The sequence below is a fragment of the Chiloscyllium plagiosum genome, unplaced genomic scaffold (assembly GCF_037043375.1).
Source record: "Chiloscyllium plagiosum isolate Xiang-an unplaced genomic scaffold, Cpla_swu_hap1 HiC_scaffold_3, whole genome shotgun sequence".
Lineage (NCBI taxonomy): Eukaryota > Metazoa > Chordata > Chondrichthyes > Orectolobiformes > Hemiscylliidae > Chiloscyllium > Chiloscyllium plagiosum.
This window is the reverse complement of record NW_028270141.1, coordinates 119458315-119479713: the sequence shown is the minus strand read 5'-3', so window position 1 is coordinate 119479713 and position 21399 is coordinate 119458315. Positions and strand designations below refer to the sequence as shown.

General features: G+C 40.7%; 1 protein-coding gene across 1 annotated transcript in view; it reads left to right on the top strand.

Annotated features, from left to right (window-relative positions):
* sec63 (SEC63 homolog, protein translocation regulator) overlaps nt 1-21399 on the top strand; it is a 118831-nt gene that overhangs the window by 20926 nt on the left and 76506 nt on the right. Inside the window, exon 2 of the mRNA XM_043687079.2 lies at nt 11480-11579. Within this exon, the coding sequence (XP_043543014.1) occupies nt 11480-11579 (100 nt within the window). The remainder of the gene's footprint in view (nt 1-11479; nt 11580-21399) is intronic.

Genomic DNA, 21399 nt, shown 5'->3' with positions numbered 1-21399 from the left:
CAAATAATTAAAAAAATCCCCAACCCACCCTCCTGTACGAATGTATAAACATATATAGAGAAATATAACATTAAAAAAAACCTAAACTAGCTATTTAACTAAATAAATAATTAAAACCTAACAACAAACAAATAGTAATAACTCAGCCCAGCCAAACAAAACACTCATGCATTCACAGTTCCTCCTCCCTGGATATTGGGCTCATGAAACACAATCGTTATGGCTATATAAAAGCCCTTGTTAGTGTGGCAGATAAATCTGTGTCCAGGTATTTCAAAAAGGGTTGCCATGTCTTGTAAAAATTCTCAGTTTTGTGGTGTACCATATTTGTGAGAAAATCCAGGGGAATATGCTCCATAACAATCTTTCGCCAACCCGACAGGCCTGGGGTTTTTTCGGATATCCAAACTAGCAAGATATTCTTCCTTGGACAGAACGTAAGAATATTGAAAAGTTTTTTTCTTATGTGCGTCTGCAGGAAATACAATGGGTAGGCCTAAAATGAGAGAAATAAGGTCCTTCTCTACCCCAACACCTAAAATCCCCTCCATTGTACCCGCCACAGCGCTGCAATATGTTTGAAGCCTGTCACAAGACCAAAGACAATGGGTAAGAGTGCCCGTGCAGACCTTGCACTTGGGACATGCTGAAGATATCCCTGGTTTAAATTTTGACAAACAGTCTGGGACTAAGTGGACCCTGTGGAGAATCTTTAACTGTAAAGTATGGGTCCTATTGCAAAGTGATACCTTCCTTGCATTCTCCCAAATATCCTTCCATGCCTCTGAAGAAATGTCAACACCCAGCTCTCTTTCCCACATCTTGCAGAGCCAATCAGACTCATCTGAGGTGGCACCCCCCAATTGATGATATAAAGTACTGACAGAGAGTGTACTCTTAGCCCTTAGTACCCCTCTTTGTATGTCAGATTTGTAGGGATCAGTCAAAATTGTGGTCTTTTCTTGAATAAAATCCCTAACTTGAAAAAAATGAAAGAGGTCTCTATTAGGTAACTCGTACTTCCGTACTAACTGATAGAAGGACATTATTACTTCTCCCTCAAATAAATCATGCAAGATACACCCCTAGCTGCCCAACGTTTAAATCCTGAATCTATCATACCCGGTTGAAAACCCGGCATACCACTAAAGGTGTAAACAAAGATGTTTTGCTAATATTACCTTCCATCTGCCGAATTGCTCTCCATGCTTTAACAGTATTGATGACTATTGGGTTATGGCAATATTCCCTAACTGTCCTCACCTTGTCCAAAAACAGCAAACTGGTAAGGGGACACCTTGCCTGGGAGGCTTTGATATCTAGCCATATTGAAAGAGGATCCCCACAAACCCAATCACTCATGTAGGTCAAAAGCGAGGGTAATTGGTAATTTTTAATGTCCGGAAGGTCTACTCTTTCCCCCCCCCCAAATCTGTGAGGGTACTGCAGTTTGGCAAATTTAATGAGGGGCCGTTTATGGTGCCAGATAAAGGAGCTGAACCAACCGTTCAGTCTCCTGAGTGTTTATTTATTGAAAATCAGGGGGAGCATCCGTATAGGGTATAGCAAATGAAGGAGAATATTCATCTTAATAAGGGCTATCTGACCCAACCACGAGACTGTAAGTGCCTCCCATCTCTGGAGATCTTGTTTAATTTTTTCAAATAATTGAGTAAAATTGGCTTTGAACAGCCAATCCAGAACTGGAGTAAAAAATATGCCAAAATACACACAACCCCCCCTGTGACTACCTAAATGGGAATCTATAGTCACTCTCGAGCCAACTCTTTCGTAAGACCACCCATAAGTATAGCCTCTGATTTAGCAAAATTAATCTTATACCCTGAAAAAGCACCAAACGCGTGAATGCATTGTATCAGGTAAGGCACTGAGACTGCTGGATTTGTCAAGAAAATTAGAACATCGTCTGCATACAGCGAGATCTTTTGTAATTTTGACACCACTTATGGAGCTGATATATTGAGATCCTCACGAGTGGCCTCTGCCAACGGTTCAATCACCAACGTAAAAAGTAATGGTGAAAGGGGACAGCCCTGCTGGCTGCCCCTAGAAATATTAAAATTGCTTGATCGTACCCCGTTGGTAATGACCGCAGCGAGAGGTTCACTGTAGAGAACCCCTACCCATCTTATGAAAACTTTGCCCAGACCAAACTGGTCTAGAGTATAGAAAAGGTACGGCCACTCAACTTGGTCAAATGCCTTCTCTGCATCTAAAGAAAGTACCAATCCCTGTATTGACTGCTGTTGGCATGCTTGAATTACGTTAGGCAGCCTCCTAACAGTATTGGAGGATCTGCGACCCTTTATAAAGCCCGTCTGATCCTCTTCAATAATAGAGGGTAACACAGTCTCCAGCCTTAACGCGAGAGCCTGTGAGAGGAACTTAAAGTCCACATTTAAGAGCGAGATGGGCCTGTATGAAGCACAGTCTTCCGGATCCTTCCCTTTTTTAAGGATAAGTAAAATATTGGCCCCTCTCAGAGGTGGTGGGAGACAATCATGACTGTATGAATCATTAAACATATTCAGCATCGAGCCTGACAGTATACTTATAAATTTCTTATAGAATTCACTGGGAAGTCCGTCAGGACCGGGCACCTTTCCATTCTGAAGTTGCCTCACAGCTTCCTGCACTTCTTGCTCTGAAAATGGGGCATTGAGAAAGGACTGTTGTTCGGGAGTTACACCCGGGAGCTTCAGATCTCTAAAAAGGGATTCAATTTTGGCCAGCCCCTCCTCTCAATTCTCAGACTGCTATAATTTAGAGTAGAATCTCTGGAACGCCACATTAATCTTTTTAGAATCACGTTAGGTTCCCAGACTCTTCCCTAATCGCTGTAATGGTTTGCGGGGCACTTCTCTTTCTGGCAAGGTATGCTAAGTATTTGCCTGGCTTGTCACCATGCTCATATAACCTTTGCTTTGCAAAAGCCAGCTCCATCTTTGCCATCTGCGTGAATTTAGTGCAGATCGCAGTGCCGTAATCTTCTGTAGTTTGACCAACGAGGGTCTGTCAAAATAGGTTGTCCTGGCTGCCTTCAACTGTGCTTCAAGGAAGCGTTGCTGCTCACCCTTCTGTCGCTTCCTACTGGTGGAATATGAAATAACTAGGGAAACTGCTTTGGCAGTTTCCCAGAGAACAGATGATCTGTCAACTGAGTCTACGTTGATGCCTGGGAATGTCCGAAATTCCCTACAGAAATACTCCACAAACTTACTGTTCATGAGAATAAAGGGGTCCATTCGCCAGTATCTTGAATCCACTGTAACATCCTTAGTCTTAACCATGAGGTACACTGGAGCATGATCAGAGATGGCAATATTACCAATCGTACAAGATGCCACCAGATCCAGGATTACCGCAGGGGTCAGAAAAAAAATCAATCCTCGTGTGACATCTATGCGGATTGGAGAAAAACGTGAAATCCCTACCTGTCGGGTGGAGACACCTCCAGACGTCCACCAACCATAATTCCCCACACAGACCCAATAACTGTTTAGTTTGTGCAGAGGTATTGAGGGACCTTTAGGCAACCTGTCTACTGTGGGGTCCTTGAGGCAGTTATAATCTCCCCCTATAATGTGCCGAGACTTGAGACTTATCAGTTTAGAAAAAGCATCTACCAAGAATTTAAGAGGATGAGCTGGGGGACAATAAACATTTAAAACACCATATTCTTCCCCATTTATCAAGGCTTTAAGAATTTCAAACCTCCCGTATGTGTCTTTAACACATTCTAACAATTTAAATGAGATTTTTCCTAACCAATATAGCCATTCCCCTACTTCTGGTGTTAAATGATGAAAATTAAACTCTGTCAAAGCCATTCTGCTTAATTTCAGATGCTCCTTGTTATCCAAATGTGTCTCCCGTAACAAAGCAATATCCATCTTCTCCTTTCTCAGACTCAAGAGTACCTTCTTCCTCTTAATTGGTGAGTGACTTCCCTTGATATTCCAGGTACACCATTTAATCAAATCATTAGCCACAATCTTCTGCAATTACATTTAAATTCCAGAGGAGGAACCCAAACCACAAATTGCTGAGCCTTAGTGTCGCATAAGGCTCAGCTACATAAACTAAAACCACTACATGCAAAATTATTACAAATAAAAAACAAAAACCAGAAAACAAACCAACATATAAAGCGCCAATAGCGCTGCGTAGGGGAACTCACCCCCTGCCCGGAGGGGGCAACTACCCATCCCGAACTGCCCATAAATAGGCATCTAACTATCTCAACCACCTTCACTTCTCCCAGCTAGAGCTGCATCACACGCACAAGCTAAAAAGAATAAACACCCCACAGAATATCAATATGAATAAAAAAAACATTCTTTGATAAAAGAAAAGGGGGAATATATACCCCACCCATCCTTTGGCATGTCCTAAGTTAGAAATTTAAAATGTACATCTTAACCACTGCCAGACATAGTTTGAATCAAATTATTCTCAATAGAGGGAAAAAAAGGGAAAAACAAAGCTCCAACCGGATTTCCTCCATTTCTTTTACAGAATGATAAACACATACCCAAGCAACAATATTTATACATACTACAATTGTTTAAATTAGGTTAGTTTGTCCACAAAGTCTCTTGCCTTCTCCGATGTGTCAAAGAGATGCGTGGATCCATCTAAGGTGATCCGAAGCACTGCTGGATATCTCCGGGAGTACTGAATCCCAAGCTCCCTCAGTCTTCTCTTGACACCATACGATTTTCGTTTCTGGATCATCACTGCTGAAAAGTCCTGTAAAAACATGATCTTAGACCCCTCGTAAATTAGGGCCTTTGGATCCTTCCCCTGGAGTCTGGAAACCTCCATGACTCTCTCCTTATCCCGGTAATGATGGAACTGCACCAGGAAAGAATGAGGATGTTGGCCCAGACCCGACCTCCATGCTGCAACCCGGTGAGCCCTCTCTATCTTCAATCCTCTCATGCCAGCCTCCAAGTCAAGGAATTTCAGAAGCCAATCTTCAACAAATTCCACAGGCTGCTCACTTTCCTTACTCTCAGGCAGACCGATGATCCAAATGTTTTTTCTTCTGCCCCTGGTTTGAAGATCATCCACTTGGTCACGCAAGTTATGAACCTGCGTCTTCAGGGCTTGGATCTCATCCTTGAATGAACTGGCATCAGCTTCCACCACTGTGACCCTATGCTTCACCTCATCCGTCCTCTTCTCCAGGTCTCCCAGCTGCTGCTCATGCTTCTGCAGCATGAGAGAGACTGGAGCCAGCTTCTCTTCAATCTGTTTCCCCAGCATCTCACAAGATTACGAGAGCTGGTTCACCAGGTCCTGGACAGTAATTGGCTCTGAGGCTGCTGCAGGCTGAGCTGCAGACCTGTCCTCGGATGCTCCTCCTCCCTGTTTAGGCATTTCTGGACAGCTGAAAATACAGGTAAGTCAATTTTTAAATGTTTCTTGGGGCTCCACAATCTTTCCAACGCCCCAAGAAATCCTGATGACCTGGGTTGGGCAGGTTAAAGAACCATCGTGCTCCTGCTGCGATGCGAAGCTCTGCAGTGTGATCTTCTCAGATCGCTGCCGTCTTAGATCCCCTACTGTGTAGTGTTGAGGAAGCCCTATTTCAATCATAAGTTGTTGTGGGGAGGTGTTTCCGATTTCACAGTTGGTTGGAATTATACCTGGCATAAATGAAGATACATGTGTTTGGAAGTCACTCACCTCTGTTGCAGAACATTGCTGCAGAAATTCCTGAGTGTAGGGTTCCAGGCCTCAACATCTTCCAGCTGCTCTATAAATGACTTTTCTTCTATTATTATGTCTGAAGTGGTGATGTTTGTAAGTGTTTGATACCATTTGAATATCTCTAATTCTGAGGCATTCGCTGTCCATATGCGGCAAGATTTGGACCACATACAGCCTGTTGCTGATAAGTGACAAATCACATTTACTCCATTTAAGCACTTGGCAGTGAGCATCCCCAACAAAAGCAAATCTAACCATCTTCTTTGGGCATTCATTGGCATTACCTAAAAACTGAAGACTGCTGTGGTTCAAGAATACAACTCCTTACTTCAGGATAATTTGGGATGATAAATGCCCATGAATGAAGTTTAAAAAGAAAGTTCCATACCTGAGTCCATCCACTATTTTAATCAGGAGAATAAAGTTGACCAGAAACTGAATTCAATGAGCCATATAAATAGTATGACTACTAGAGCAAATCACCATCAGTCTTGACAAAGCACAAATCAAGTTTGTGATGGAATATCCTCCATTTGCCTGAATGGGTGCAGCTGCAACAAAAATAAGCTTGACATCATTCAGGAAAAGTAGTACACTTGATTAGTACCCCAACCCAATATCACATACATTCACTCCTTCCACCACTACAATATTGTGTGCCATCAATAAGATGTACTGCAGCAGTCTATAGAGCCTCTTTTGGCAGCATCTTCCTAGCCAAGATCTCCACAATGTAGGCCTGCAGATGCAAGGAAGCACTACTGCTTTTGTGTTGCTCTTCAAACCACATGTCATTCTGTCTATACAATCATTCATTCTGGATGTAGGTTTGCTCGATGAGCTGGAAGGTTCATTTGCAGACACTTTGTCACCATTCTAGGTCACTTTGTCACCATTCAGTGAACCTCCGGCTAAGATGACTGAAGATGTTACCTAGTATGGTGACGAAACATCTGAAAATGAACATTCCAGCTCAGCAAGCAAACCTACATCCATAACCTCAACCTGAGCTACAAATATTCTCAAAACACGCTAATCATTCCTTTACTGATCAAAATCCTGGACTCCATTCCTAACTATACCATGCATTTACTTGTACCACATGGACTGCAACAGCTGAAGGTGGCTAGCTACTGTTTTTAAATACAGTTAAAAATGGGAAACAATATTGGAATTACCAATGATGTAATGTCTCATGAAAGAATAAAACTGTACAATCCTTCACAAAAAGTGGATTTTTGCTGCTACCAAAGTTGGGTTTCGATACTTGTATGTTCAATTTTGTTCAATGCAAAGAGAAACACCATGTGGTTGACTGCAATTCTTTCATATAAAAGTGTGTTGTACTTTAGCCAGGCATGTTATTTTTGCGATGTTAGGGACTAGTATAGAATACAATCGGGTAGGAAAGCAGTGGCTGAGCTACAGTTATCTTGTTGGACACCAATCAGTTAGAGACTACAAATTGAATAGTTATTTCTGATATGAGAGAACCTATTGGGGAAGAAGGAATTCACATCTTGGAGAAAAGCTAGACGAATTCTGATTTTAAAAAAAATTCATAAATATTCCAATCTTAATTGGCAAGGGACAAAAATGGCATGTGTTTCATACATAATTTCAAAAAAGTCATTAAGAACATGTTGTCTTGTCTGTTTATGATATTGCTGGTAGATTAGCCAAGGCAAATTCACAGAGGAAGCCTTAATTACTTCCTTCGCTTGGGGAAATAAATCCTTACGATTTTACTAAGCAACTAGAAAGGTTATGCAACAGGAATTTGCTTGAACAAGCTGGTGATGTGCTTCAAATTTAAAACAGTTTTGTTCTGAGATTCTCTGATTTAGAGATTCTGGTGTGCAAGTATGAAATGAAAACAAAGCTATGTCATGGATTGTGCCATATAAGTTGACCTTTGAGAAAGAGGAGGTCGTATCCTGGGTGGTCACTGTTTTGAAGTGTAAATCAAGAATATCAGTCATTAATTTTGAATGTGACATGGTTAATCGAATTAATTACACAATTGAAATACTTTATTGATGTCAAGCAGCATCTGACGCAAGTAGTTGATTTAAGGATCCTGCTCTGGATCAGGTTTGACACTTTGCTTTCAGAATTGTCCCTTCATAATGCTGCATCCTCCTCTCCATCCACTGAATTGTATATTCTGCATTTTCTGAGGGATCTGATGACCATTTGTGCATGAATAGCATCTCATGGTTTGATAATGAAATCACCTAAATTGTGCCTATTTCCACTCTGAAGGTTTATTCCTCCCATAAACATGCATCAATTCCATTCAGTGCAAATATCCTCGAATGGCTTGTTGAGGCACATATCCGATAAATGAATGACAGACCTTGAACACCAGCCTCTTGGGTAGCATATTCCATGCATCTAACACCCTCTGAGTGAAATAATGTTTCTTCAAATCTGCACAATAGATCCTCAACTTAAACTTATGACTTCTGGCCTTGGACACATCTGCCATGGGGAACAGATTCTCACGATCTACTCTATCTATTTCTCTCATAACTTTGTATACGTCAATCATGTCACCCCTTAGCTTCTGTTACAAAGAAAACAAACCCAGCCTATGCTCATAACTGAGACTTTTCATCCCAGGCAGCATTCTGCTAAATCTCCTTTGCATTGCAATCCCATCCTTCTACTAGTCTCACAACCTGAACTGCACACAGTATTCCATCTGTGGTCGAACCAATATTTTATAAATTTGTGACAAAGCTTCCTTGTTCCTACATTCTGTGCCCTGGTTAATGAAGACCATTATCCCATATGTCACTTTCACCACCTTGTCTATCTGTGCTGACACCTTCAGGGATCAATGGATTTGTATACCAAGGTCCCTTGTTCCGCAGTACCCCTTAGGGGGTATCCTTCCCTTAATAGACTTCCCAAACCAAAATGCATCACTTCGCATTTATCATGATTAAATTTCATCTGCAATTGCTCTACCTAATTTACCAACTGATCAATATTAGACTGCATCCTGAGAGAATCCTTCTCACTATCAACACCATCAATTTTTGTCATCTGCAAACTTTCATTCTACATTCACATCAGGTTATAGTCCAACAGGTTTAATTGGAAGCACTAGCTTTCGGAGCACTGCTCCTTCATCGGGTGGTTGTGGAGTACACAATTGTAAGACACAGAATTTATAGCAAAAGTTTACAGTGTGATGTAATTGAAATTATACATTGAAAAATATCTTGATTGTTTGTTAAGTCTCTCATCTGTTAGAATGACTATATGTAAATCACAAAACGTTTTTTAAAAAGTTTCATTCTCAGGCTAACTGTGACAATTGGTGTCAGACTAGATAAGATGTTGAAGTTGTTAGCTCCCTGTGTTCTGTTGTCTGTGCCATAATGTTTAGGCTGTTTCTAATCTAAAAAATGAGTTAACTGAGTCTTACAAGGATTCATACAGCAGTGTTTGAGCCAAGTACAATGTTACAAAGTTACTTTGTAGAATCAGTCTAAACATTATGGCACAGACAACAGAACACAGGGGGCTAACAAATTCAACATCTTAACATCTTATCTGGGCTGACACCAATTGTTACAGTTTACCTGAGAATGTAACTTTTAAAAAAGGTTTTGTGATTTACATATGAAAGAAGTGAAACTGTCATGGTCATTCTAACAGATGAGAGACTTAAACAATCAAGGTATTTTTCAATGTATAATTTCAGTTACATCACACTGTAAACCTTTGCTATAAATACTGTGTCTTACAATTATGTCCTCCACAACCACCTGATGAAGGAGTAGTGCTCCGAAAGCTAGTGCTTTCATTTAAACCTGTTGGACCATAACCTGGTATTATGTGATTTTTAACTTTGTACAGCCCCGTCCAACACCGACATCTCCAAATCATACATTCACATCCAAATTGTTAATATAAACAACAAACAGCAAGGGTCCTAGCACTGATCCCTGTGGTACACTGCTGGCCGTAGACTTCCAATTACAAAGCAATCCTGTACCATCACACTTTGTCTCCTACTTGTAAACTAATTTTGGAATCATTTGGCAACTTGCCTTGCTCCCTGTGATTTCTTATCTTTTGGGCCAACCTTCCATGTGGCACTTTGTCAAGTTCCTTGCAGAAGTCCATGTAAATCACATCAATTGTTGTACCCTTATCATAGAGTCATACAGCATGGAAACAGACCCTTCGGTCCAACCAGTCCATGCCAAACTAAACTAGTCTCACGTGCTTGCTCCTGGCCCATATCCCTCCAAACCTTTCCTATTCACATGTCTTCAAATGTCTTTTAAACATTGAAATTGTAGCCACATCCACTGTCTGAAGAAGTTCCACCCTCTGTGTAAAATGAATTGCCTCATGTCTTTTTAAATCTCTCTCCTCTTTCAAAAAAAATCAATTAAATTAGTCAGACAGGATCTTCCTCTAACAAATCCAGACAGATTATCCCTAATTGATCCCTACCTTTCCAACTATTCATTAATCCTGTCCTTCAGAATTTTTTCCAATAAATTCTCTACTACTGACATCAGACTAACTAGTCTGAAATTATCTGGCCTATCTCTGTTGCCCTTCTTCAACAAAGGAACCAAATTAGTTATCCTGCAGTCATCCTGCACTTCACCTTTGGCCAGTGAAGTATTAAATATATCCACAGGGTCCTAACAATCTCCTCCCCTTGTCTGGGATAAATTTCATCAAGCTCAAGGGTTTTATGCAGCTGGATGTCTGCTAAAACATCTATCACCTCCTCTTTATTAATCTTAGGATCAAACCTTGGCATCCAAATTGATATCCCCGGTTACAATGTCTTTCTCCTCTGTGAATACAGATGATCTCTCTTCCTTGAGCCCACCCGCCATAGATATTTCGTGGCCCCTCTTTGCCCTCCTAATTTTATTTCTAACCAATCTCCTACTACAAGGGTCTCTACTTTTGTAGGGGTTCCCCCCCTTTTAATGTGCTGTATATGTATATTTAAAAAAGCTATTTGGAGGCAGGCAGGGAAAGGACCCTGTTCAACATCTATCCTGCAGCCAGGATTAAGGCATTAAAAGCAAACGTTGTCACTCTAATTACTTGCTCGTGAATACTACATTTCTTGCACTGTAGCGACTGCACTTAAACTGTCATTAGCTATGAAAAGTCTTTGCAGTGTCCTGCAGTGGTGCATGCTGCTCGTCCTTTAATCTCTTACGGAGGGTATAACTTGCTACGGATGTAGGATTTAAAGCTAAAATGTGATTGAATGCTACTTCTTGGTTTGGTATTCTACCACTGAGCTTCACAGCACAACTTTGCTTGTGTTCTATAGCAAGGTCACCTTTGATCTGTGTTGGAATGAAAGTTAGCTTTGGATTATTTAGGCTCAGTTTTGGGTAGAAGAGCATTAATTTGATTTACCCTGTGTCTATGTTGCAGATCCAAATTGTCCCAAAAGGGTGGGGGTTAGAGGATGTTCAAATCAGAGGTAAAAGTGAACAGTAGACAAGCCTGATTGATAATTTTCCTCTGTGAATTGTCTGTGTTCTGAGGAACAGAAATTTCTTATGGACAAACTAACAAAAAAAGGTGGACAAGAACCCGTGTAAGTCAGCCTTTAATGTCTGTGGCAAGGAGCTTGAAGCTATTTGCCTGCTCGCTGGATTGGTTAATACTTGAAAGAATTGATTTTTTTTGTGTGTACAGGAAAGTAATTCTCTCTCTTTTTTTTACTCTTAAACAGAGGAACGCAGGATAAAGACTTTAGGAAAAGTTCATAGAAATTGCTTATGGTACCGCTTACGGTCAGGAAAATCTGGTCACAGTGCAATTCCTACATTAAAGTAAGTATTGTGTTTCAGTCTTTTAACTGTTAATGGAGAAGAAGAGAACTCTACTTTGCGAATTGATCAAATTCTGTCTGGCTCCTAAATTTATGGTTCAATTGCCAATGGTTCACAGGTACCATGAAATTCTAGCCTATTCAGAGCAATTGAGTGTGTGTTCCTGGAAAAGCGCAGCAGGTCAGGTAGCATCCGAGGAGCAGGAAAATCAGTGTTTCGGGCTGGAGCCTTTCATCAGGATTCTTAATCTGATTAAGGGCTTCGGCCCGAAAAGTTGATTTTCCTGCTCCTCGGATGTCGCTTGACCTGCTGAGCTTTTCCAGCAACACGGTCTCAACTGTTGATTTCCAGCATCTGCAGACCTTAGTTTCCTATTCAGGGCAATTGTCTATATAAAATTCAGTTGCTGCAATGTGAGTTGAAACCTGTCTACTGTCATTTGGATAGCTACACCACTGAAATCCCAATCTTCCAGCAATAGTGACATTCTATTTGCAAATTCCAATTTAATTGTAAAACTGTCAAATCTGGATTTAGAAATGAACATCAAAAATAACATACATTTCTGATTGAACTGGGGAGAAAGGGTAAAGATGAGGGAACTGAGAGGATTCAAGAACGCAGTTCACAAGCCAGTATTTCATGCAGCATGAAGCTTGAGCCCATTTCTGTGTTACTTTATTGTTTTGGGACTTCTGCACCACATGTTCCAAAACTGCAATTAATATGTAATATTAAAGACAATATAAACAGCATCTCTTTAGGGCACTCTTCACCTTCATGCAAAATACATGCTATAGTGGAGCTGGCATTTCTGATTAATGAGGAATCCTAAGCACTGTGTACACGTATAGGATTCAGAGTGGAAGGAGAATGCAGAAGTGTTTCATCTTGCTTCATAGACTTAACTGCAACTGGTAAATCAACAAAATACATTATTCGCTCAATTATTCATACTTTGTTTAGAATAATGCAGCATATTAGAAAATATATCCTTATGGAACTTAGTGCAGGTTCATGAACCTTTCTGTTTAAGGCCAGTAGCTTTTGCTGTCGCAAATCAGTAGCTTAACTTGTTGGATGTTTAATGTGTGGCAGTAAAGTGCCTCCCTGAATACAGTCTTCATTATCCTGCTTTTAGCTTAAAACCTCTCAATTTGTCTTGCATGACCAACTGTCTCTCCCCCCGCCCCTCCCCCCCCCTATATGCTATCTTCCAGCCTTCACTCCTGTAGTTCTGGTTTACCTTTCATCATTTGGGGTCCTTTCTGTCCAAAGAACAAAATAATGAGCCTTTCTTCATAATTTGCTTTGCCTTGCTATCCTTCAATCTTACACTGGAATCTTGATTAAAATCCTACCTCTGGGTGTACTTTTGTTCCATTTAATCATTGTCTCTGCTATTCCTTCTAAAGTGATTAGAGAAATGCAAATAAGAAAGGATACAATAAATTTGAAAACTGAAATGTTGAATTCTGTGAGGGTACGGCTGTTTCAAATTTAGAGATAGCTTTCTAACAGTTTAATAGTGTGACACTTGCATACATCAATTAGAGGTGGACACATGAAATGTCAGTTTAAATGATGTTTCGTTTAAATGATGTTTCAAATAAATATTTCAGAATGAGCTAATGTGATGTTTAATTAGATATTGCAATTTGAGCATGTACGTACTTGACTGACTACATTATCTAGAAAGAGATTCTGGAATATATTCAATTAAGATTTGAATTTGTTAAATGATTTACTTCAAAAGTAGAAGATCTATTACTTTGCAAAAGATGACCATGCTATCTTCAAAGTTATTTAGTCTTTCCACCCTCTGTCTATGAAGCTTTCCATTATTTATTTTATTTGCTTTTTAGTGAAAATGCTTTCCACCCACTGTGCTTCTGTCCCTCTTGATCTCTCATTACTTGTTTCCTGCTGTAAAACTATGACTGGTCTCCACCCTACTGCCAATTTTTAGTACATTTTAACTGCAATTTTCTATCTCTATCTTTTGACCAGAATATTTATAATATCAACATTATTTCCTTGCTGTGTTAAATTTTGCTGTACAAATGTGCATTTGTACTTTTATGGTTTTAATAGCGCATATGATTATTTTAAAACTCCCTAATGTGTTGAGCAAGCAGTTTCATTTCTCACTATTGTGCAGATTTCTTTTACAGGCAGAATAGAATTTACATTCTCTTTTTCTTGTCTTTTAATGCTCATTTATTGCTTGATGAAATGTTGCTCTGGGAGGAATTGGGATGTCGTGTTGTGGCTGTACAGGATGTTGGTTAGGCTACTTTTAGAATACTGCGTTCAGTTCTGGCCTCCCTGCTATAGGAATGATGTGAAATTTGAAAGGGTTCAGAAACGATTTACAAGGATATTGCTGAGATTGGAGGGTTTGAGCTGCAGGGAGAGGCTTAATAGTCTGGGGCTATTTTCCTTGGAGTTTTGAAGGCTGAGGGGTGAACTTTATAAAAGTTCATAAAACCATGAGGGGCATGGATTGAGTGAATAGCCCACATCTTTTTCCCAGGTTAGTTGAATCCAAAACTAAAGGGCATAGGTTGAAGGTGAGAGATTTTAAAAGGCACCTAAGGGGCAATGTTTTCATGCAGAGGGTGGTGTGTCTATGGAATGAGCTGTCAGAGAAAATGTTGGAGGCTGGTACACCTACAACATGCATCTGGATGGGGACATAAATCGGAATGGTTTAGAGATTTAGGCCAAATGCTGGAAAATGGGACTACATTAATTCAGGATATCTAGTTGGCATGGACAAGTTGGACCGAAGTGTCTGTTTCCGTGCTGTAGAACTGAGTCTATCTACAACCACTGTTTTGCAATGAACTGGTTTGCTAGGCCGATTGCAAAGGTGTTAAGTCATATTCAGGTGATATTGGACTTGGTACAAAGAGCTGTTGAAGGAAGAGAGGAAAAAAGTCTATCTTTAATCTATATTAAATTTATTCAAAGTGAGGCACGTTAAGCAATCTAGCACCAGCATCAATAAGTACTCATTATATACCATATATACGTGTATAGGTTGATCTCATGTATAAATAGACCCATTACTTTGGCCAAAAAACTTGTATTTTCCATATATCGCATATATATGTCAACCCTACTATACTGCATTAAATCGCATTCATTCATTCATACCAGTAACTCATACTCATCGCTCTTTATTTACTATATCGTATCTCTAGTCAGTCATTCATAACTCTACTTACCGCACTTGGTTTACTACAGCATGTTTTGATGCATTCATTCTTTCAGACCAGTACTAAGTCTATCGGTACTTATCGCACTTTGTTCACTATACATCCAGAAGTTAATATTGTTAAAACGTTGATCATTTTAATTGTGCCATTATATCTGAATAAAAGTGAGATATATTAGCTACATTCTGGTATATCTTTAAATCTTTGACAAATGTGTTAATGTTGCTGAGTTCATAACATATAGAGTAAATGGGAGGGGAAGTTCAAGGTGCTTACACATTCAGAATTTAATAAATGTTTCATTTTAAGTGTCATTACACCAAGCCATGACCATGTTTAACAGTGTGATTTTGTAGGATTTAAATGAATCTTTGACATGTAAAATTTTCATAGGGTTTCTTGCTTTTATCTGGTAATTACCTTCACTGTAATTCATTGTGTGTTTCTTCTTTACCCAGGATTAGTTGTGCGATCAAATCGACTTTTGCTAATAATACGGTATTTCGAACTGCAGCATGAATTTCAGCCCCTCAAAACTTGTGCCCATGTATTAGTTGGCCCCCTAATTTCAGCTTAAAAAAAGTCTTCAAAATTCAACCTATATACGAGTATGTATGGTATACAAGTAACAATTCAATAATAACTGGCAACTGTGGCGATTAAATCGTTATTTATACAATTTACCTAATTCCCTTTTTGCTGATAATACCATAATATTCACAAAAGATATTTTGAGAAATATCAAATTATTATTTTTCGTTGTCTATGTAGCATTGCACAACACCTTTTTTCTAGAAACCCCAGTAACCTCTTGGTGCAGGTACCCCTTTTCGGGAAACACATAATTGGTGACTTTCATCAATCCATTTGTGCTAGGCAATTTCCTTTTTACCTAATTTTTCGCTTTTACGCTAATGAGATCATGCCTTCATTCTGTTTTGTTCTACACTATCCCATAAGTCGCAATTACCTCTTGCATTCAATGAGAACATTGTTCTAGTACTTCCTTTTGTTTTAGAATTTCCTCCCAAGATATTTAACAAAGAGAATTCTATACCACTGCTGTCCCATGCTTCTAGCAACTCATTTTATTTCCTTTGCTTTCCAGGCTAAGAGCAACTTTACCCATCAAAACTATGTTGAAACAGTTGCACTTCGACATCCCATCAGCAAGATTTGTGTGAGAGGCATCACTACAAATAACTAATTTCATGTTCTTAGGACCACCCAATAAATTTCAGTATTCATTTGTCCATTTTTCTTTGACATTTTATTTGCCCTTAAAGTGTCCTCTGCTTCTTTGGAGTACTTTAGTTCAATACTTTAAAGCTAACATCTGATCTTGAGTGCATAACCAGTTCAACTACCCAATCAAACTTTGTAGCTATTCTTTTTTTAATGATCCCAGCTGATGGCAAGACGGGGCAAATCCAATGCCAGAGATAAACCTGGCTTAATAGATCATAAGTTCATGTGTAGTAAATTACTGTGATTGACACATTCACATGAGGCTACCAATATTGTTTAATAAGGGCATGTTATATTCTGATGTTCTAATCCTGTGTTTTCTGTTCTGACAACTTAAAAACCTGTACACAAATTGTTACAGCCTGGAGACTTCAAGTTTAAAAACCTTTCAGCTAGATTGAAACTTGGTTCTGAACGAAATTGAAATCAGAGTTTGTTCCTGTGACGTAAAAAATCAACTTCCAAAACATTTAGTCAATCAACAGCACAGATATCCCTTAACTGTGAAGTCACATGCTTTGTTGGAAATTACATAGTTCACTGTTCCACGTAGGTTTGACCTGGTTTCTTAAAATAAAAATCTCATTACAGAACTGTAACCGCACACATTTTGTGTTAACTTTTTAAAGTCCTGATTTCCAAACTGCCAACTTTTATACATCATTATCTTCAGCTTTGATATCTTTGTGACCTATCATCATCTGGGATGGAAGGATAAATAAAGAACCATAAATAAGATTACCGATTCAATGCTTCTCCCGATCCATTATGTTTAATGGTTATACCATATATTTAAAGCCTTTGAAGCCTGATGTTGAATCTTAAGTATTACTTCAATGTTATTAATCATGCAGTTTGAGTTTTGCAGTATCTCCCCATAAGAATTTATTAACATACCTATCAAAGATGCCTGAACATTTCCCTTCTTGCCAATACAACTTTTGTGGGATCTCCTTTCAGTTGAGCACAATCTTATTCCGCAAAATGGATCCCATTAAAAAATACCGCCATTCAGGCTGTAAACGGGTTGCTTTAGTTGCCCTTTGCGTTGCTTGCCTCTGTAGGCAGTTTCAGAAACACAATTAATGGAAATATTTCACACTACAGAAGCATTGCTTTCATGTCAGTTGATCTGCACTCTCTCAAATGTCACCAAAAGTTAGACTTTCAGCATTATTTTTGTCACTGTATGAGAGTCAACTGTATCTGTAATGCCCATTTGCTCTTCAAAACACTGAGCAGCTGATTTGTCTCCTTTTCAGTGATCTTTTCTGTATTAATCCATTTGTGACAGGTCTGACTGTTCTTCATCATGTATTTCAGAGCAAATTCCAAATTCTTTCCAGCTATCTAATTCCTTCTTTGCATTTTCCAGTGGATCAGTGATTAGCACTGCTGCCTCTCAGCACCAGGAACGCAGGTTTGATTCCAGCCTTTGGTAACTGTCTGTATGGAGTTTGCACATTCTCCCCTGTCTACGTGGGTTTCCTCAGGGTGCTCCGGTTTCCTCCCACAGTCCAAAGATGTTCAAGTTAGGTGAATTGGCTGTGCTAAATTGCCCATAGTGTTCATGGATGTGTAGGCTAAGTATGTTAGGGGTAGGGATAATGGGTCTGGGTGCGTTACTCTAAGTGCCCTGTTTCCACACTGTAAGGATTTAGATTTTGTATTAATTCAACCCGTAGTTTATTGGAATTTCACGGTGCAGTCCTATGTAGAAAGTTCTGCAGGATTCCTTTTTTTTTGTTATCTATACAAGTTACAGTCTGTACTTGTAACTTGACTTTTGGAACTGCTGCAGCAAAATCTGTCTTCTCTCTTTCCCCTCCTTCTCGGCTCTTCCTCCCCCTTTTCCTCTCTCTACCCCATTCTCTTATCTCTCTCTTCAACCCCTACCAGCTCATGTCGCGCTCTTCTTCCCCCCACATGTCACCCCCACTCGTGTCGCCTTCTTTCTCTCTGCTCGTTCCGTGGGCGCGCTCACACATCATCAGAAACTTTGTCCAGCATGTGATGGGTTGGAATCAGTTCAGAGGAGAAAGTGAGGACTGCAGATGCTGGAGATCAGACCTGAAAATGTGTTGCTGGAAAAGTGCAGCAGGTCAGGCAGCATCGAAGAAGCAGGAGAATTGACGTTTCGGGCATGAGCCCTTCTTCAGGCTCATGCCCGAAACGTCGATTCTCCTGCTCCTTGGATGCTGCCTGACCTGCTACGCTTTTCCAGCAGCACATTTTCAGCTGGAATCAGTTCAGAGAAAGTTTACCAGTCTAATACCTAGTTGATGTTTTGTAAGGAAAGGTTGGGCATAACTAAGCTTGTACCTGCAGATGTTTAGAAGAGCAAGAAGTGACTTACCAGAACATACAAGATCTTGAGGAATCTTGACAGGGCAGATATGGAGAGGATGTTTAGTCTGAGAGGAGAATTGTGGACTGGGGGTCGCTGTTTGAAAATTAGGAGTTGACCATTTAAAATAGGGTGAGGCAGATATCTTTTCCCCCCTTTATTGTGTCTTTTGAAATTTTTTCCTCAACAGGCGGTGGAAACAGAGTCCTTGATAGAGATGAATATATTCTTGTTGAGCAGGTGGAAGGCTTCCAGCAGTAGGCAGAAATGTGGCTGAGGTTATAAGCTGATCAACAGTGATACTATTAAATGGCAGAGCAGGCGTTAGAGGGTAAATGGCTTACTTGTCCTCCTAATCTGTTATTTAATGTAGAAGTCACCTTCAAATCCACTATTAGAACTTGCACTGTTTATTTTCCATGCATTTATCCCATTTTGCCAGTCCATGAACCTCACATTTTGATCATTATCTTGAACATTTAACCAATATTTGAACTTGTAGTTTTTCCTCCATGTCCCACAATAGCTCCATCTCTCAATTCACTGTACTGTCCAGGAACATATCACCAAGGCCCCCACATTAGGCAATGCAGTAAAACATCAGCATCTAATCAACAATGTGAAAATATATTGAGTCCAATGTACAATCTCAATTCAGCAAATTAACACTCTGTCAACTCCTCCAGATATCAGTAACCTGATGGAAGGTGTCACTGATAATGCTATCAAGCAGCACTTTTTCAGCAAAATCAGCTGATTGCTGAGTTTGGGTTCTACCAGGGTCAATCTGCCCTTGAACTTGTCACAATCTCAGTCCAAGCATGGGTAAGCAGTTTGAATTCAGGAGAGGAGGTAAGAGTGACTACTGTTGACATCAAGGCAGTATTTGACCGAGAAACATGTTAAGGAGCCCTGGTGAAATTCAAATGAGCCAGAAGGAAGCGGGAAACTCTTTCAGTTGGTGTCTCACTTCGCACAAAGGAAAATGATTGTAGTTGGAAACAACACATCTCAGTCCTTTGAAACTTGCTGCAGTTTCATGTCCTAGGCTCAAATTTAATCAACTGTTTTATCATTTAATTTCTCTTTTTCTTAATTTCAGTGCCTTGCAGAGATTGCAGAAACTTATTTTTAAATAGTTTTTTCAAGCATTAGCTTGACGCGGGTCGGTAATGCTTTTAGCTTAGCATCAGAAAGCTGAGATCAAATGTTTGCACATTTAAAAAGTTTGAAAATTTAGAGTTGTATTTGGCCAAGGTGATTAAGACCACATATAGTTCTTCTCCTAACACAGTTGGAGACAAAAAAACTGCAGATGCTGCAATCCACTGTAGACAAGCAGGAGGCTGAAAGAAAACAACAAGCCAGGCAGCATCAGGAGGTGGGGAAGTTTTGAGTCGAGACCCTTCATCAGGATGCGGTAGGGTGAAGGGAGCTCAAAGAAATGGGAGTGGGGTGGGGCTGGGGGAAAGTTAGGTGAGATAGCGATAGGTAGATGCAGATAGGAGATTATTGTGATTTGTCAATGGGCAGGGAGGAGCAGATAGGTGGGAAAGATGATGAACAGGTCAGGTCAGGTCAAGGAGGTGGGAAGCAGTAAGGGTTGAACATGGGCTGAGGTTGGGGGTAGGGAGATAGTGAAGCTGGTGAGGCGGGAGGTAGAATGGAAAGGAGGCGGTGGGGCTGGTATTTGAAACTGGAGAACTCAATATAGAGTTCTCTGAACTGTAGGAGGCCCAGGCGGAAGGTGAGATGGTGGTCCTCTGATTGGCCGTGCCAATGGAGGAGGCTGAGGATAGACATTAGATTAGATTACTTACAGATTAGATTACTTACAGTGTGGAAACAGGCCCTTCGGCCCAACAAGTCCACACCGACCCGCCGAAGCGAAACCCACCCATACCCCTACATTTACCCCTTACCTAACACTACGGGCAATTTAGTATGGCCAATTCACCTAACCTGCACATCTTTGGACTGTGGGAGGAAACCGGAGCACCCGGAGGAAACCCACGCAGACACGGGGAGAATGTGCAAACTCCACACAATTGAACCCGGGTCTCTGGCGCTGCGAGGCAGCAGTGCTAACCACTGTGCCACCGTGCCGCCCACCGTGCCGCCGACATGTCGGAGGGGGAATTGAAATGGACAGTGCCTGGGAGGTCAGGCTGGCCATTTAGGGCATGACAACAATGCTAGGTGAACCGGTCACCTAGTGTACGTTTGGTCTCACTGGTGTAGAGAAGACCACCAGATAGCTTCTCTATTTCCACACCCCGAACCTCATCCCATGTCCAGCCCTTACTCTCCTCCCTGCTTCCTTGACCTGACTTAACCTGTTCATCTTCCTTCCCACCTACCTGCTGCACCCTTCCCACTGACCAATCACACTAACCTCCTACCTGCATCCACCTTTCGTTATCCCAACTACCTTTCACTTATAGAGAAGACCACATTGGGAGCTCCAGATGCAGTACTTAGGTTGGAGAAGATGAAGGTGAACCTCTCTAGCACCTGGAAAGATTGTTTGGAGTCCTGGATGGAGGTGAGGGAGGTGGTGTACGGGCAGTGTTGCACTTTTGCGTGTAACCGGAAAAGTTACAACACCTGCCCTTACACTACCTCCCTTACCTCCATTCAGGGCTCCAAACCGTCCTTCCAGGTGAGTCAGAGGATCACCTGCATCTCCAGCCAAGTCTGCTGCATCCAGTGCTCCTGAGGTGGTCTTCTGTACATTGGTGAGACCAAACGTAGACTAGGTGACCGTTTCACGGAGCATTGTCGCCGGGCTCTAAATGGCCAGTCTGACATCTATTTCAATTCCCCCTCCCACTCCCCTTCCAACGTCAATCCTCAGCCTCCTTCCTTGCTGCAGCAAATCACCATCTTCTGCCTGGGCAGCCTACAGCCCAGAAGACTCAACATTAAGTTCTCTGATTTCAAATAACCTTTCCACCCATCCTCTGGCTCCCTTTCTAGCCCTGTCACCTCTTTTCCATTC